Consider the following 20445-nt stretch of genomic DNA (forward strand, 5'->3'; position numbering starts at 1 on the left):
CAAATGTTAAAATGTACATTCCTTGTCACATGAAATTTATTATCTTTTCAACCAAGGTTGATAACAATATTGAAGAATATACAGTGCTGACTATTCATATGTTAACTATATGAGGCTGAATACAAATCTGAAATGATCATCAGTCTTTATGAATAAAAGTAACATTAACTAACACTTTTTAAAACTTCAAGTTAGGAAAATGTTCTTTAATATATACATTCTTCATCATTTAAACTATTGTTACACTACTTGGGGAAATTTCAGTAAGGAACTCTTAAATGACATGTGGCAAGAATAATTTTGAATACACCCACTGATAGTTTTAGTTTACAATCAAACTGAAAGAAATTCTCTGACAGGGTTCAATATAAAAACAGCTATTTCAGTAAATAAGTCCCTCCCTGATTACATGCAACACCCTGTCACTAATATGGAAAATATACAACTAAGATCATATGAGCATGAACTACTTTCAGCCCTGATACCTTGACTCAAATTCTGCAGAAAATTCCTAAAATATTAAGGCTCAATCATTTGTAACTCCCTTCCTTTATATATATATATATATATATGAAAGAAAGAAAGTCATGAGCGTGAAATTATACATAGAAAAATCGCACGAAAAATCGGCACGCCGCAGTTTTTCGTGCGATTTTTCTATGTATAATTTCACGCTCATGACTTTCTTTCTTTCATATATATTCATTCTTGGGCGGGAATGGTCTTATAAAACAATAAATGTGTTTGCCATAAGATATTTGTAATAAGAAAATTAATAGTGACTGAGTCTGCCAACTGCGGTAAAAGAAGCTATAAATAGCTCGCCGCTATGGTAATAAAAGTGATGACGTCACAATAAAGTTAAAAATAACTTAAATATATAAGGCCAATTAGCACGAAGAAAAAGCAACGGCCGCTGTGGTGTAGTGGTTAGCATACTGGACCGGCAATCCAGAGACCCGTGGTTCGAGTCCCGGCTGCGGCGTGCCGATTTTTCGTGCGATTTTTCTGTATATATATATATATATATATATATATATATATATATATATATATATATATATATATATATAAAAACAAGCATTAGGAATGCCCTTAAATCCTTTACATATATACATTTGTATATTATAAACAACATTCAAAAAATGTATTTGAAATGGTGGTAATCTTCAGTGGAAATCAGTGTTATAAAATTCAACATACATATGTATATGTCTGGTTAAAATTAAATGGGGGTGGTGTGTGCCAGATGAGTCTCGTGCCATACAACAACGTCATTTTAGCGCACTTTATGGATGAACCGCGTTAAAATGACGTAGTGTTAGAAGGAAAATATGTGCTAAGGATGATGTCATTTCGCCGTTGTTATTTAAGTTGTAAGTTTATATGCTATTGTAAGAAAATACTTATGGATGAGATGACTTTAATTTCCATGAACATATATCATATTGAGGTTAACCATTTTAAATATGCAAGAAAAAATATCTGACATATGTTTGCGATTCGGATCGGAATATCCGTCCCTCGGGAACCCGCCCATGGGCGGTAACTCGGCAAGCCTCGTTACCACCCAACGGGCGGGTCCCCTCGGGATGGATATTCCAGTCCGAACCGCAACATATGACAGATATTATTATTATCATTATAATTATTACTGATTAATTTTCAACCACACTGTATTAGGTTGAGCTTCAATCAGAATTACCATCTGCCTCTGAAGCCAAATTGAATAAGAAGCACCGCAATGAAATGAAAACCAGGTTTTCAATGACCAAGTTTTGATGTGACAGCAATCAAAAGGTCAAAGTGCTTAAATATTGTGTAGATGCTGAAAATTCTATTGTAAGCAAATGACCTTGCACTGCTCCCAGATATCTTAGTGGCAATCCAAAGCTGCCATACACGACAAAAGTTTGGCTACTTAGAACTACTGGTATTTTTGAATTTACATAAAGAATGACAGACAAGAAATTCTGGAAGCAAAAACTTAAAACTAAAGGACAAATCATGGCCTATTTTACACATACCTAAGGCTGATTTATCCAATGTCATTGATAGATTATTTTCAGTTATTGCTACATTTTATCAGTGATTTATTAACAAAAACATTGAAACTGTTGTTACTGGACTTGAAATTCTCTACATTGGCTGATAATCTTTAATGTATGATCAGATTATGTCAACAAATTAAGGTTGTCTCCCTTTGTATATGACCTGCATGCATGAGTCTAATTTGTTCAATGATGATTAAAGGCCCATTATGCCTAAGAAATGCTTTCATTTATTTTTAGTATCTTATTACAGTTTCAAAATAAAAACACTCATTGTCTGTTGGCAATTTGTATAATTATATTGAATTAGTATTTTGTATGGAAGTATTTTGTTTACATTTTGCAACCTTTTTGACACATAACTCTCAATTCGTTTTTAAAACATTATTAAACATGTTTGGCATTTCTTGACAATAAAAAAATTTCCGAGGCATAATGTACCTTTAAAAAATGTTTTGACAGCATATTCACTAAAAATGTTTCCAAAAAATGCCTATTAAATCAAATCTACATTTTTCTTAAAAAAATATAAAACATAATTTTAAAAACAAGAGGGCCATCATGGCCCTGAAATGGCTCACCTGTATATAGGCCCCTGGGACAAGACCAATTTTAAACGAGGGGCTTTTATTTGAACAAACATGGTTTAAAAGAGAATTTTATTTCATTTTTTTTTTGTGTGAAAAAAAATATTGCAGAGGGGTTATTCAAAAGTAATGAAATTTAACTTGAAATTAAACTTGCCGTTAATCGTTAAGTATGTAATATTTACATAAAAGTAAGAAATATTACATACTTAACGATTAACGGAAATAAAAGCATATGTCGTGCATTGAGGGTACTACCTATGTGTGTTTAAAAATGAGAGGGTACCTGTGATATAAAAATTCAAATGAAGAGAGGTAGCCCGTGCCGCTGCAAAACCGAAAGTAGGGTGTTTTTATGAACTTTACATTTATTTTTGACAATGTACTGCCATTTGTCCGAAGATGATATGTAAATGAACATATTGAATATGTATGATGCATATATAATCAAGCCACATAACCATTTCAGCCCAAAAAATATGTCGAGGTGATGGGCGAAGCAAGACATGTCGATTTTTTGTAGCTTATTGTGAATTTGTAGTACATGAAAAACGGACACATGACAAATCAGTACAGAGATAAAACATTCTAGTGTTCCGTGGTATACATGTTTTCTACGTGTCATACCTTCTTTCCTTATTTAATTGAAATTTTACTGTATGGTTATCCATCGCAGGTTAATGTTTTTAGCAGAGAGTGGCCTGTGCATGTGCAAAAAGGGTACCGTTTCAGCAGATTTCGCAAAGAGGGTACAGATATGGATATGCACTGTGCCTCTTGTGGTTTCAAAGTTATGTCCCGGACAAGAAAAGCGGACAGACTGACGGACATACTCACAAAATGGTACTTATGTGACTTTTCCTTTGATCTTTTTGCCATTTTTAGTCACACAAAGCTTAAAAAAAGACACACAAGTAAAAACGGAATGAAAAGGATCAAAGAGAATTTACTGTTACCCATTGTTCTCCAAGCCACACAAGTACCTCTTTGTTTGTATGGACAGACTGACGGACAGACAAAGCGGCGACTATATGCTCACCCTTCAGGAAGCATAATAAACAGTGTCCGTAGTTGTATAAAGGCTTTCATGACATTGATGTTTTGATGCTTTGAGACATTGATGTTTCTGCTTGAGTTTAGTTGGTAACATATTTTTATTTTATCACTGTGATAAATCATATATAACTTTGAACTGTTTCCTTTATACAGACATTTGTGTCATCTGATATGGTCTGCAGTGTTCACTATTTAGTCAGTACAGATTTTGAATTTTTCCCCTTTTAAGTGAACAACAGTTTTGTCCAGATTGAAAATGGACAAGTCCATTGAAGATATTGAGTGTAGTTAATAATCTGATGTTTATGGTACCAATCATGTTACCAACCATCTATTTCAAAAGTTGACCATGTAGTCTTATTTTTCACTCATATATTTATATATTGTTAAGTTATTGTAATGGATTCTTAAAAATATGCAAACACATGTAATGGCTTTATGACAAGAAACTCACTAAAATTATAGAATCATTTTTTTATTTGATAAATAAACCCTAACAAATCATCTTTAAAATTCTTTAATAATGACTATACACTATACAAATGTTTCTTGAAACAATCACAAAATGTCTCAGCTAGTTTGATCATTTACAAGCTGCATTAAAAAAAACATGAGGTAAATTTTATATTGAAATAGTTTTAACTTTCGTCAAGTATTTTCTACAGGATATTCAGATAGTAATAGTTTTATTCTAGTGATAAATCAAACACTTTAATGTTATCATCTAGTTGACTCAACACATACAATCTGTTTGTATTCTGGCAATGTGCCACAGCTACTGCTCGTTCTTTACCCAGGAGAGTATTTACCTTGGTCAGGTTAGGTGATAATTGGTGTATATTTTGTGACCAACGTCCACATACAAACACTGCTCCAGACCTATCTACTGTCAGTTGACATGGTTTATTCAGCTGGTAATCCTTGTAAATGGCCTTGACTTTCCCATTAAATGTTAAACCCATCACACAGTTCTTCTCAAAGTCAGATACATATATAACTGTGTTGTCTGCACTTATTGTTAATAAATGAGGATCAGCAAACAGACAATTCCCATGATGATCATTAACAAATATTTTCAATACTTTACCAGACATGTCAAGTATCTTCACTGTTGCTGATCTGGTTTTGTAAGATACTATAAGCTTGTTGTTACTGTAGGCAACACCACGACAACCTCCTCCTACTTTTATATCTTCAGTGTTGGTCACTGTCATAGACTTAGAGAATGTTATAAGTCTTATTATTTCAAGTCGTGGAAATGTTACAGCAACTTTGTTATTGTCAACTTTAGCAGCAGCCCAAGGGTTGGAAGGCAGGTCTATTGTATCATATGATGTAGTGCTGACTAACATATCCTTGAATATACTCAGCTTATCCCTATCAAGATTAGTAACCAGAAGACAGTTTTCTGATAATAAGCATAAAAAAGGTTTTGGAGCATAGAAAGAAAAACTGTTTAATAAAGATGCAAAGGAGTCGGATTTGAATTTAATATCTGTGTGACAACTTGCAGTTCTTGGTACTTCAGACTCATGTATTTCTTGATAGGTGAAAAATGTGTCACAGTCTTGTAAATTGGTTATATTTCGTTTAGAAGCTTTGCATTTTACTTTGTAATAATGAATTGAATTGTTTTCCCATTGCTTATCTATATCTGGTTTCAATTGTTCAATGATTTCCTGTCCCTTCTTCATAGCAACAAACAGTTGACATCTTTGATCTGTATTTTGGTAATGAACCAGCTCTGTTGATATGGCTTTTAGTTTTATTTTCATTTTAGAGGTTTTCTCTGTGATTGCCTGCAAAACCGTCTTGTCATTCTTTTTTATGATTTCAATTTTCTTCTTTATTTCATTCTCCTCATCATTTAATAACTTTTCTAATTTCCTTTGATTTTCTTTTAATTTTTCAATCTTCTTTGTTTTCTCTTCTTTAAGTCTTTTTAAGGTATCTTCTATTTCCTGCTCAAAGTCTTGAATTATTTCTTTCTGATGATTTTCAAACACTGACAATATTTTTTTCTTTTTTTTCATGACTGTATCTAATATCTTTATTTCTTGTGAAGCGACATATTTCATGTTTATATTCACATATTTTTCTGTATTTTCCAAATCTTCCATTAACATATCAAGATTTTCAGTGAGTTCTTTAATTTCTTGGCTGTTTTCAATCCCGGGAACAAGAGCTGGTAAATGACTGACCATACTACAGGTCCCATGGTCTTGTGTCTTGCATTCAGTACAGGCAAATTTCTTACAAGCCTGACAATAAAACTTGACCAATTCATCTTGATGAACAGAACATTTCTCTAGACAGAAATCCTGTGGCATGTTATCCTTATCTTTTATGGTATGAGATTTCATGTATATTTTATGGTATTTTAGACAAGTCACACACAAATACTGGAAACACTCTTCACAAAATCCTTCAGCAGGAGCATATTGCTTGTTATGTTTATCACAAACCTCACAGAACATTTCCTGAACTTCATCAGAGTCCTGTGTAAATGAAGCACTGAAGTCTATCCTGGAATATGCCATTATTTTTTTTATTTAAAATATGAATTTACTACACAGTACTGTCTATCTAAATCTGTTTAAAATGGTTCAAATGAGGAAGTATAAATCTATCCATTGAGAGATTTATTATGTGTGTCTATTTGCTTTTTCATGTTATTGATAAGGGATATATAAATAGCAATTGTTAAGATAAACTACTACTTGGTCTTAAGATTATAAACACATGACAAAATATTCAACAACTGATTTAACTTTACAACATGTTTAAATTTGTTTTGACTCATTTTTCATTCAAAATATAACTATATATACATAAAAATATAACTGTCATGTTCTTGTAATATTTTGAAATTTGTGTATATTTTCCCACATTTAACTTTTAGCCTGATTTCCTTGTAAACTGAAATCACTTCCAATAGAAAATGCCATAATTCAGTTACTTTGGTAAACCCACACTTGTGTTTTGTTTAAAACAATCTCAATATTTAAAGTAATACCTATATTAAATCATAGTTATTTATGATAACAAGAGCATCATATGATCATCCCATGACATGTTTTACACAATGATAACTGCAATCTTATCATAAGGTATTCAAAAAAGGTCAGTGTGTACAAATATTAAAATGTACATTTGTTGTCACATGTGATTTCATTATCATTGTCACATGAATTTTTGTATTTTCTGATCGCAAGATCAGTAAATACATAGCTAACATCCACGGTCTAACACAAAATTTCCTAACAGACCTAACAACGCAAAGTAGATCTCACTCAAAACTGCTTAAAAACCAGCAATTTAAAAGACAGAATAATTTTTAATGTAGGCATTTAACAAATTACAGTGCATTGAAAGTTCAGATTAGTCAATAGAAATATGAGGTTACAATCACAAATTTTGCGGATGAATATCATTTTAATCAATGAAAATGTTCTTTTTAGCTATGTCGATTACTGAATACTCCAGGGCGTAGTACACAAATAAATCTGACTGCCGAGTAGTGGAATATATGCATGTCGGACTGTTTTGGCGAGAAGATTTTCCCTAAATTATTTCTATCAGTGTTAAACAGGTTTATCGTGAACAAAATACCTCGAAATTGATAAGGATTACAAACACAAAATAGAAATTCTCAATTTAAAATTACAATGTATTTGTTTTTATTCAGGCTACATATTACGTATTACTTCACCGTGGTGCAGGGGTATTGCGCTGGTATCACGCTCGTTTAGGGTGTGAAGGTCTAAGGTTCAAATCCTAGTCAAGGCAACTTTTTTTTGAAGTGTCTTTTTTAAGGAAGTAGCCATGATAAAGTGTGGCTGTCATAAAAAATGATTTTTGATGCAACTCTAGTCATCCAAAATTCCATATGTATCAATCTCAAACTATTATAGAAAAAAATCTTAACGCAGTTGCTGCGTAAGATGTATTATAGTATATAAAAATAAACTTATATAGGAAAATACATACAGATAGTCAGTATGATTTAGATTGCAAAGATCAGAAAATACCACAGAGCTTGCAGCCCTTTGATTTTTTATCTTTTCAGGGTGTTATCAACCTTGGTTGATAACTTTTTTTAAAGGAATATACATTGTTTACTATTCATTTAAGGCTGCATACAAATTTTAAATTATCATCAGTTTTTATGAATAAAAGTAACATTAACTAACTCTTTTTTTAAATCTTCAAGTAAGAAAAATGTTCTTGAATGAATACATTATTCCTCACATTTAACTACTGTTAGACACCGGGGCCAGTAGGACAGCTCTCCATATACTTTGTATAGTCGAGCTAAAAATGTTCTTGAATGAATACCTTATTCCTCACATTTAAACTACTGATCGACGCCGGGGCCAGTAGGACAGCTCTCCATATACTTTGTATAGTTGAGCTAAAAATGTTCTTGAATGAATACATTATTCCTCACATTTAACTACTGTTAGACACCAGGGCCAGTAGGACAGCCCTCCATATACTTTGTATAGTCGAGCTAAAAATGTTCTTGAATGAATACATTATTCCTCACATTTAAACTACTGTTAGACGCCGGGGCCAGTAGGACAGCTCTCCATATACTTCGTATAGTCGAGCTAAAAATGTTCTTGAATGAATACATTATTCCTCACATTTAAACTACTGTTAGACGCCGGGGCCAGTAGGACAGCTCTCCATATACTTCGTATAGTCGAGCTAAAAATGTTCTTGAATGAATACATTATTCCTCACATTTAAACTACTGTTAGACGCCGGGCCAGTAGGACAGCTCTCCATATACTTCGTATAGTCGAGCTAAAATGTTCTTGAATGAATACATTATTCCTCAGATTTAAACTACTGTTAGACGCCGGGGCCAGTAGGACAGCTCTCCATATACTTTGTATAGTCGAGCTAAAAATGTTCTTGAATGAATACATTATTCCTCACATTTAAACTACTGTTACACTATTTGGGGGAAATTGCAGCACTCTTAAATGACATGTAGCAAGACTTTGATACACCCACTGATGATTTTAATTCACAATCAAACTGAATGAAATTCTCTGACATGGTTAAATATAAAAACAGCTATTTTAGTAAATAAGTCCCTCCCTGATTATATGCAACACCCTGTCACTTAAATATGGAAAATATACAACTAAGATCATATGAGCATGAACTACTTAAGCCCTGATACCTTGACTCAAATTCTGCAGAAAATTCCTAAAATATTAAGGCTCAATCATTTGTAACTCCCTTCCTTTATATATACATGTATATAAAAAAAAACCAGCATTAGGAACACCCTAATCCCTAACATATATATATTATAAACAACATTCAAAAAATGTATTTGAAATGGTGGTAATCTCCAGTGGAAATCAAATACTTCCATCATTGTTATAAAATTCCAAATACAATGTATATATGTCTGGTTAAAAGTAAATGTCATACATGTACTTACATTGTTTACATTCTTATTAATTTTGTTTACATTCTACTTTCTTAATAGTGATATTTTTCAATAGCTTATTTAATAGCTTAAAGATTGCATTTATATGTTGTATAACAATTGTCAAAATTTGCTGTTCATCAAACATTTTGTTTGTAACTATATACATGTAAATTTGTGAGTCTTTTATAGGAAAGACTCACCATGTCTTTGGTGCATCTTAAAATAAGTGTCTATTATTATTATTATTATTTATATTATTATTACTGAATTAAAAATAAAACTATGGTTGGCAGACACAGATCCAGGTCATTTTACCAGAAGGGGGTTTCAAAATTATGACAAGTGGAAATTTTTATTCAGACAGCGTTTGGCATTTTCCTATTTTTCCATAGTCACATTTTCGTGTGATTTTCATTCATTTTTAGGTGATTTTCACAAAACATATTACATCACCCTAGAGCAGTAATGCTCTAACTTCTTATTTAATGATTTAACAGGAGTTAACCAGTTACTGCACTAAGGTGACATTAAGTCCTAACCTGGGAGGGTTCCCACATACAATATGAAAACTAAAAAGATGGTAGTGGAGAGATGGATTGACCAGGGACTAGGTTATTAATGGCCATTAACACTGAATCAGTTACAAAGCTCCAACTATGATCATAACAATGTTAATTTATTCCTTGATCTAGATGGATGTTTCCAGTTTCAAATTAAACTTCATATAACTATGAATTATAAATCTACTAAATTACATGGGTTGTACCTAAATTTTAAGCTGACTTTAACAAAATTGTGAAGGGTAAAAACATAAAAAGTAGATTAGACTGGCATGGTTTGTTTGTTTTATTGTTCTTTAACACCTATTTTAACAAATTATTTGGTCATATCTTGGTGGCTGGTCAAACCTAAAACTAACTTGTAATTACAATTTTTTCACAAATGACACATCATGATTTCTGAATCAGAGGTGACAGACAGAAACAACTGAACAGTCCTGACCCATTGTTAGTGAGAAATGAATCAAATAACCAAACCTAGCTTTCTTATTCAATGCTGTTTGTAGTTAATATTTAAAAATCTGGTAAAGGGGTGAATCCTCCGAAACATGCAAGAGACAATGATGTTTCTGCTGGAGTTTAGTTGGTATCGTATTTTTATTTCATCACTGTGATAAATCATATATAACTTTGAACTGTTTCCTTTGAACAGACATTTGTGCCATCTGATATGGCCTGCAGTGTTCACTATTCAGTCAGTGCATATTTTGAATTTTTTGACTTTTAAGTGAACAAAAGTTTTGTCTAGATTGAAAATGTACAAGTCCAATGAAGATATTGAGTAAGATTGCTTACGATAAGAATCACATTAGCAATCCTCTTTCTCCATCCTTGTTATGTTATTTTTCACTCACAAATTGCTTAGTTTGTGTGACCAGGCTTCTTAAAAATATGTAAATAACGGCTAATAATGACAAGAAACTCACAAAAATAATAGAATCATTTTCTTTATTGCATTAAAAAAAAAACCCTAAAAAATCATCATTATATTTCTTTATAGATATATTAATGTTTTATTCAAAACTAATTGTAAAATTTGTTGAAATAATCATGTAAAGTCTGAGCTAGTTTGATCATTTACAAGCTGCATTAAAAAAAAACATGGGGTAAATTAAAATAGTTTTAACTTTGGTCAAGTATTTTCTGCAGGCTATTCAGATAGGAATAGTTTTATTCAAGTGATAAATCATACACAGCACATTGATTCGCAATTATTGTGTTATCAGAGAATTTAATCTCTTCAGTACATTGACTGACATACAATCTGTCTGTATCCTGGCAGTATGCCAAACCTTCTGGTTGGTTTTCACTGGGTAGAATTTTCACCTTGGTCAGGTCAGGTGATAATTGATGTATATTTTCTGTCCAACGTCCACATACAAACACTGCTCCAGACCTATCTACAGTCAGTTGATATGGCTTCTCCAACTTGTCATCTTTGTAAATGGCCTTGACTTTCCCATCAAAGGTTAAACCTATCACACAGTTATTATTATAGTCAGATACATATATAACAGTGTTGTCTGCACTGATTGTTAAGTAACGAGGATCAGCAAACAGATAGTTCCCATGCTGATCTTTATCAAATATTTCCAATACTTTACCAGACATGTCAAGTATCTTCACTTTTGCTGGTCTGGTGTAAGATACTATAAGTTTGTTGTTACTATAGGCAACACCATGACACCAGTTTCCTACTTTTATATCTTCAGTGTTGGTCACTGTCATAGACTTAGAAAATGTTATCAGTCTTACTGTTCCAAGATCACTAAATGTGATAGCCACTTTGTTATTGTCAACTTTAGCAACAGCCAAAGGCTCTGAGGGCAGGTCTATTGTATCATATGATGAAGTGCTGACTGAAATATCCTTGAATATCATCAGCTTTATAGAATAAGTAACCAGAAGACAGTTTTTAGATAATAAACATAAATATGAATACCAGTCACATCTGAATTTAATATCTGTCTGATAACTTGCAGTTCTTGGTACTTCAGACTCGTGTATTTCTTGATAGGTGAAAAATTTGTCATAGTCTTGTAAATTGGTTATATTTTGTTCAGAAGCTTTGCATTCAACTTTGTAATAATGAATTGAATTGTCTTTACATTGTTTTCCAGCATCTGGTTTCAATTGTTCAATGATTTCCTGTCCCTTCTTCATAGCAACAAACAGTTGACATCTTTGATCTGTATTTTGATGATGCACCAGCTCTGTTGATATGGCTTTTAGTTTTATTTTCATTTTAGAGGTTTCCTCTGTGATTGCCTGCAAAACTTTCTCGTCATCCTTTTTTATGATTTCAATTTTCTTCTTTATTTCATTTTGCTCATCATTTAATAACTTTTCTAATTTCCTTTGATTTTCTTGTAATTTTTCAATTTTTTCATTTTTCTCTTGTTTAAGTCTTTTTAAGGTTTCTTCTATTTTCTTCTCAAAGTCTTGAATTATATCTGTCTGATGTTTTTCAAACACTGACAATATTTCTTTCTTTTTTTTCATGATTGTATCTAATATCTTTGTTTCTTGTGAAGCAACATATTTAATGTTTATGTTAACATGTTTTTCTGTATTCTCCAAATCTTTCATTAACTCATCAAGATTTTCAGTGAGCTCTTTGATTTCTTGGCTGTTTTCAATCCCTGGAACAAGGGCTGGTAAATGACTGACAAGACTACAGTTCCCATGGTCTTGAGTCTTGCATTCAGAGCAGGCAAATTTCTTACAATTTGACAAAAAGAACTTGACCAGTTCATCTTGATGAACAGAACATTTTCTCTAGACAAAAAGTCCTGTGGCATGTTATCCTTATCTTTTATGGGGTATGAGATTTCATGTATATTTTATTGGTATTTTTAGACAAGTTCCACACAAGTACTCGAAACACTCTTCACAATATCCTTCAGCAGGAACATATTGCTTTGTCATGTTTATCACAAAGCTCACAGAACATTTTCCTGAACTTCATCAGAGTCCTGTTGTAAATGAAGCACTGAAGTCTATCCTGGAATATGCCATTATTTTTTTTATTTTAAATATGAATTACTACACAGTACTGTCTATCTAAATCTGTTTAAAATGGTTCAAATGAGGAAGTATAAATCTATCCATTGAGAGATTTATTATGTGTGTTCTATTTGCTTTTTCATGTTATTGATAAGGGGATATATAAATGAGCAATTGTTAAGAATAAACTACTACTTGGTCTTAAGATTAATAAACCACATGACAAAATATTCAACAACTGATTTAACTTTACAAACATGTTTTAAATTTGTTTTTGACTCATTCTTTTCATTCAAAATATACACTATTATACATAAAAATATATAACTGTCATGTTCTTGTATATTTTTTGAAATTTTATCTATATTTTTTCCCACATTTAACTTTTAGCCTGATTTCCTTGTAAACTGAAATCACTATCCAATAGAAAATGCCATAATTCCAGTTACTTTGGTAAAACCCCACACTTGTGTTTTGTTTAAAACAATCTCTAAATATTTAAAGTAATACCCTATATTAAATCATAGTTATTTATGATAACAAGAGCATCATATGATCATCCCATGACATGTTTTTACACAATGATAACTGCAATCTTATCATAAGGTATTCAAAAAAGGTCAGTGTGTACAAATATTAAAATGTACATTTGTTGTCACATGTGATTTCATTATCATTGTCACATGAATTTTTGTATTTTCTGATCGCAAGATCAGTAAATACATAGCTAACATCCACGTCTTACACAAAATTTCCTAACAGACCTAACAACGCAAAGTAGTTCTCACTCAAAACTGCTTAAAAACCAGCAATTTAAAAAGACAGAATAATTTTTAATGTAGGCATTTAACAAATTACAGTGCATTGAAAGTTCAGATTAGTCAATAGAAATATGAGGTTACAATCACAATTTTGCGGATGATATCATTTTAATCAATGAAAATGTTATTTTTAGCTATGTCAATTACTGAATACTCCAGGGCGTAGTACACAAATAAATCTGACTGCCGAGTAGTGGAATATATGCATGTCGGACTGTTTTGGCGAGAAGATTTTCCCTAAATTATTTCTATTCAGTGTTAAACAGGTTTATCGTGAACAAAATACCTCGAAATTGATAAGGATTACAAACACAAAAATAGAAATTCTCAATTTAAAATTACAATGTATTTGTTTTTTATTCAGGCTACATATTACGTATTACTTCACCGTGGTGCAGGGGTATTGCGCTGGTATCACGCTCGTTTAGGGTGTGAAGGTCTAAGGTTCAAATCCTAGTCAAGGCAACTTTTTTTTGAAGTGTCTTTTTTAAGGAAGTAGCCATTGATAAAGTGTGGCTGTTCATAAAAAATGATTTTTGATGCAACTCTAGTCATCCAAAATTCCATATGTATCAAATCTCAAACTATTATAGAAAAAAATCTTAACGCAGTTTGCTGCGTAAGATGTATTATAGTATATAAAAATAAACTTATATAGGAAAATACATACAGATAGTCAGTATGATTTAGATTGCAAAGATCAGAAAATACCACAGAGCTTGCAGCCCTTTTGATTTTTTATCTTTCAGGGTGTTATCAACCTTGGTTGATAACTTTTTTTAAATGAATATTCATTGTTTACTATTCATTTAAGGCTGCATACAAATTTTAAATTATCATCAGTTTTTATGAATAAAAGTAACATTAACTAACTCTTTTTTTAAATCTTCAAGTAAGGAAAATGTTCTTGAATGAATACATTATTCCTCACATTTAACTACTGTTAGACGCCGGGGCCAGTAGGACAGCTCTCCATATACTTCGTATAGTTGAGCTAAAAATGTTCTTGAATGAATACATTATTCCTCACATTTAACTACTGTTAGACGCCGGGGCCAGTAGGACAGCTCTCCATATACTTCGTATAGTTGAGCTAAAAATGTTCTTGAATGAATACATTATTCCTCACATTTAACTACTGTTAGACGCCGGGGCCAGTAGGATAGCTCTCCATATACTTCGTATAGTTGAGCTAAAAATGTTCTTGAATGAATACATTATTCCTCACATTTAACTACTGTTTAGACGCCGGGGCCAGTAGGACAGCTCTCCATATACTTCGTATAGTTGAGCTAAAAATGTTCTTGAATGAATACATTATTCTCACATTTAACTACTGTTAGACACCGGGGCCAGTAGGACAGCTCTCCATATACTTCGTATAGTTGAGCTAAAAATGTTCTTGAATGAATACATTATTCCTCACATTTAACTACTGTTAGACGCCGGGCCAGTAAAGGACAGCTCTCCATATACTTCGTATAGGTGAGCTAAAAATGTTCTTGAATGAATACATTATTCCTCACATTTAACTACTGTTAGACGCCGGGGCCAGTAGGACAGCTCTCCATATACTTCGTATAGTTTGAGCTAAAAAATGTTCTTGAATGAATACATTATTCCTCACATTTAACTACTGTTAGACACCGGGGCCAGTAGGACAGCTCTCCATATACTTCGTATAGTTGAGCTAAAAATGTTCTTGAATGAATACATTATTCCTCACATTTAACTACTGTTAGACGCCGGGGCCAGTAGGACAGCTCTCCATATATTTCGTATAGTTGAGCTAAAAATGTTCTTGAATGAATACATTATTCCTCACATTTAACTACTGTTAGACACCAGGGCCAGTAGGACAGCCCTCCATATACTTTGTATAGTCGAGCTAAAAATGTTCTTGAATGAATACCTTATTCCCTCACATTTAAACTACTGTTAGACGCCGGGCCAGTAGGACAGCTCTCCATATACTTCGTATAGTCGAGCTAAAAATGTTCTTGAATGAATACATTATTCCTCACATTTAACTACTGTTAGACGCCGGGCCAGTAGGACAGCTCTCCATATACTACGTATAGTTGAGCTAAAAATGTTCTTGAAATGAATACATTATTCCTCACATTTAAACTACTGTTACACTATTTTGGGGAAATTGCAGCACTCTTAAATGACATGTTAGCAAGACTTTGATACACCCACTGTTGATTTTAATTCACAATCAAACTGAATGAAGTTATTGACAGGATTCATATAAAAACAGCTATTTTAGTAAATAAGTCCCTCCCTGATTATATGCAACACCCTGTCACTAATATTGAAAATATACAACTAAGATCATATAAGCAAGAACTACTTTCAGCCCTGATACCTTGACTCAAATTCTGCAGAAAATCCTAAAATATTAAGGCTCAATCATTTGTAACTCCTTCCTTATATATACATGTATATAAAAAAAACCAGCATTAGGAACACCCCTAATCCCTACAAATATATATTATAAACAACATTCAAAAAAATGTATTTGAAAATGGGTGGTAATCTCCAGTGGAAATCAAAATACTTCCATCATTGTTATAAAAATTCCAAATACAATGTATATATGTCTGGTTAAAAGTAAATGTCATACATGTACTTACATTGTTTACATTCTTATTAATTTGTTTTACATCTACTTTCTTAATAGTGATATTTTTCAATAGCTTATTTAATAAGCTTAAAGATTGCATTTGTATGTTGTATAACATTTGTCAAAATTTGCTGTTCATCAAACATTTTGTTTGTAACACCCCAGTTACATAGAGCCATCGGTGATTGATCGGATTAGTTTTTTTAGCCAAATTATGGAGTGGACCGATGACAACGTATTTATCACCGATATCACCTATTGGTCACCTGTTTTCCACCTATCAACTGCTATTGGGGGAAAGATAAGTTTCGTCGGTGAAAAATTACCGATTGAGATTTTTAAACACGTTTAAAATTTCTCGATCGGTGAAAAATATTTTAAAAATTACCGACGACAACCTATATCACGAGATGTGCAAGCTCTTAATCACCGATATCGCCGATCGGACAAAGATAACCAAATATGAATCACCGGCCATATCTGACGGAAAGTGTTTAACCACTGATGACTAGCTATCAAACACCGATTTATCAGCGCTACGCCCTATTTAGCTCCGATTTACAAACGATAAAAACCAAAAGCATTTCAGCATTTAATCATCGACCCATTCCGTTTGAGTTTGCTTTCTGTCACCGATGGCCGTTTACACAGAAAACTTAAAATAAAATCACGCATGACAACCGATCATAGCAGCGAGTAAATTTAAAATTAAATGACCGATTGGGGACCGACCGTCTGTGTAACTGGGCCCTAACTGTATACATGTAAATTTGTGAGTCTCTTATAGGAAAGACTCGCCATGTCTTTGGTGCATCTTAAAATAAGTGTCTATTATTATAATTATTATTATTATTATTTATATTATTATTACTGAATTAACTAGAAATGTGTCCATAGGACACGGTGCCCCCACCGCCCCCACTGTTCTATCAATCTTTTTATTAAATCAAAGGAAATAACTCTACAAATACTGGATAAATCCACAAGCGAAACCCCAGGTGCAAATCTAAAATATGCTGAGCAACCTACCCATAAGGTTTAATGACTATGTCAAATCCTTTTAGAGAAACCTGCGACTTAAGTTGAAAATTGCAAAAAATTTCTAAGTGAAGGGTAATAACTCTAAAAATACTAAATAAATCCAGACGAAAATACCTGGTACACAACTGCACATGCTGATCAATATTCCTGTAAAGTGACATGACTCTAGGTCAAATACTTTTTGAGTTACGTGTGACACATGTTGAAAATTGCAAAATTTTACTAACTCAAGGGCAATAACTCTGAAAATACTAAGAATATCCACACGAAAATACCCAGGTGCACAACTACACATGCTGATCAACATTCCTGTAAAGTTTCATGACTCTAGGTCAAATACTTTTTGAGTTACGTGCGACACATGTTGAAAATTGCCAAATTTTACTAACTCAAGGGCAATAACTCTGAAAATACTAAAAATATCCAAAAGAAGATACCCAGGTGCACAACTTTACATGATGATCAACATTCCTGTAAAGTTTCATGACTCTAGGTCAAATACTTTTTGAGTTACGTGTGACACAAGTTGAAAATTGCCAAATTTTACTAACTCAAGGGCAATAACTCTAAAAATACTAAGAATATCCACACGAAAATACCCAGGTGCACAACTACACATGCTGATCAACATTCCTGTAAAGTTTCATGACTCTAGGTCAAATACTTTTTGAGTTATGTGCGACACAAGTTGAAAATTGCAAAATTTAACTAAGTCAAGGGCAATAACTCTAAAAATACTAAAAATATCCAGACGAAAATACCCAGGTGCACAACTACACATGCTGATCAACATTCCTGTAAAGTTTCATGACTCTAGGTCAAATACTTTTTGAGTTACGTGCGACACAAGTTGAAAATTGCAAAATTTTACTAAGTCAAGGGCAATAACTCTGAAAATACAAAGAATATCCAGACTAAAATACCCAGGTGCACAACTACATATGCTGATCAACATTCCTGTAAAGTTTCATGACTCTAGGTCAAATACTTTTTGAGTTACATGCGACACAAGTTGAAAATTGCAAAATTTTCTAAGTCAAGGGCAATAACTCTGAAAATGCCAAAAAATATCCAGACCAAAATACCCAGGTGCACAACTACACATGCTGATCAACATTCCTGTAAAGTTTCATGACTCTAGGTCAAATACTTTTTGAGTTACGTGTGACACAAATTGAAAATTGCCAAATTTTACTAAATCAAGGGCAATAACTCTAAAAATACTAAAAATATCCAGACAAAAATACCCAGGTGCACAACTACCCATGCTGATCAACATTCCTGTAAAGTTTCATGACTCTAGGTCAAATACTTTTTGAGTTACGTGCGACACAAGTTGAAAATTGCAAAATTTTACTAAGTCAAGGGCAATAACTCTGAAAATACTAAAAATATCCAGACGAAAATACCCAGGTGCACAACTACACATGCTGATCAACATTCCTGTAAAGTTTCATGACTCTTGGTCAAATACTTTTCGAGTTACGTGCGACACAAAAGTGAACGGACGGACGGACGGAAGGACGGACAGAAGGACGGACGGAAGGACGGACGGACTGACGGACGGACAAGGGTAAATCTAAATGCCCGCCACTAACGTGGGGGCACAAAAATAAAAATAAAACTATGGTTGGCAGACACAGACCCAGGTCATTTTACCGGAAGGGGGTTTCAAAATTGTGACAAGTGGAAATGCATAATTCAGACAGAGTTTGGCATTTTCCTAGTTTTCCATAGTCACATTTTCGCGCGATTTCCACTCATTTTTAGGTGATTTTCACAAAACATATTACATCACCATAGAGCAGTAATGCTCTAACTTCTTATTTAATGATTTTACAGAAGTTAACCAGTTACTGCACTAAGGTGACATTAAGTCCAAACCTGGGAGGGTTTCCACATACAATATGAAATCTAAAAAAGATGGTAGTGGAGAGATGGATTGACCAGAGACTAGGTTATTAAGACTGAATCAGGTACATTGAAGCACCAACTATGATCATAACTTTTTAATTTAGATGGATGTTTCCTGAGTTTCAAATTTAACTTCATACAACTATTTATCCCATAAACCGTAGCGCAGGAGTGTAATACAGCCATTTAACAAAAACGATATTACACTAGTGTAATAACACTTTGACGTGACGTCATTTGCGTTATATATACACATAGCGTAAAAGCGCACTAATAAGAGATTAATACACGGCAAAGTAGGGCAGGAAGGTGTTAATAGGCCCGCAAAATGAATAATGGCCCGAGGGCCGATTATCACCTTCCGGCCCTACTCTGCCGTGTATTAATGTCTTTAATATACTTGGTAGATCTAATAATAGAGTTTTTCTAAAAAAAATACTTTGAAATTTCTTTCGTTGAAATTCCTGTCTGCATTTCTACCGTACATTACAGTACAGTACAGTAACTTCCATAGAGTTGTTTACTTTTTGTATGTTCAAAGTACACTAGACTACTGTAGAATCTGTATTTCGTTTTTTCAGGATGAATTTGTCGTATTATTTCTTTAAATTACAATAGTAATAAATAGTGTACAAAATACGCTTAAGCTCTCATAATAAAATCAAGCGATTCATACTTAAAACCTACTTTCACTTTTTACAGTTAACTGTTTGATGACGTAAAATGTGACGTCATTGTTTCAGTTTGTGTACGTGCACAGTCATGTTCAGCTGGCTGATAACCAGTTCTCGGCCCCGGGCCACAAACTCATAATAAGTCACATGACACTCATAATCAGTTGATATCATAGGCGATTTTGTTACTATATATAGTAACAAGTGTATTAATGTTAGCCTTACACTATAGGCGTGTCAATGAAAAATGAGCCTTTTTAACAGTTAACCATTCTTATTTTAGATATATAATACAGTCTAACTTGCCCATGCGACCACGTGTATTAAGCGACTTTTGTCTTAAACGACCACTTTAAATTCCCCCCGATCATTTTCTCTCTATATCTTTAATGTATTAAGCGACTTTTGCTCAACGCGACCAGCGACCGCTAATTAGTCACCTTATTGACATCAATCTTTTCATTAAACGACCACTTTTACCTGTCAAGTAATTGTGTTTTTAGAGAACGCCACCTCGTTATGTCACAAGTGTCAGCAATCAAAACACAACAATAAACGTGTGAAAAACTCTATTTCCCATACAGTTTTAGCGTATGCAAATGAAGTTAAGTATACGCGTGACGTGTATTATCCAATAATATCGGATTAACA

General features: G+C 33.0%; 2 protein-coding genes and 1 non-coding gene across 3 annotated transcripts in view; 1 reads left to right on the forward strand and 2 right to left on the reverse strand.

Moving 5' to 3' along the window:
* LOC132736006 (DNA polymerase subunit gamma-1-like) overlaps positions 1 to 20445 on the reverse strand; it is an 88002-nt gene that overhangs the window by 19920 nt on the left and 47637 nt on the right. The window lies entirely within an intron of this gene.
* Trnaa-ggc (transfer RNA alanine (anticodon GGC)) lies at positions 913 to 985 on the forward strand. Its single transcript has one exon. It is a non-coding gene; the product is annotated as a tRNA-Ala (tRNA).
* Positions 4218 to 6674, reverse strand: LOC132736008 (uncharacterized). The gene has a single exon (XM_060723052.1). The coding sequence runs from the start codon at positions 6232 to 6234 to the stop codon at positions 4381 to 4383; it is 1854 nt and encodes a 617-aa protein (XP_060579035.1). The 5' UTR covers positions 6235 to 6674; the 3' UTR covers positions 4218 to 4380.

Source organism: Ruditapes philippinarum, unplaced genomic scaffold (genome assembly GCF_026571515.1).
Source record: "Ruditapes philippinarum isolate M1 unplaced genomic scaffold, ASM2657151v2 ctg2294_1_1_1_1, whole genome shotgun sequence".
Taxonomy (NCBI): domain Eukaryota; kingdom Metazoa; phylum Mollusca; class Bivalvia; order Venerida; family Veneridae; genus Ruditapes; species Ruditapes philippinarum.

Coding starts and splice junctions, on each gene's coding strand:
- LOC132736008 (XM_060723052.1), bottom strand. CDS start 6,234: ATGGCATATTCCAGGATAGACTTCAGTGCTTCATTTACACAGGACTCT.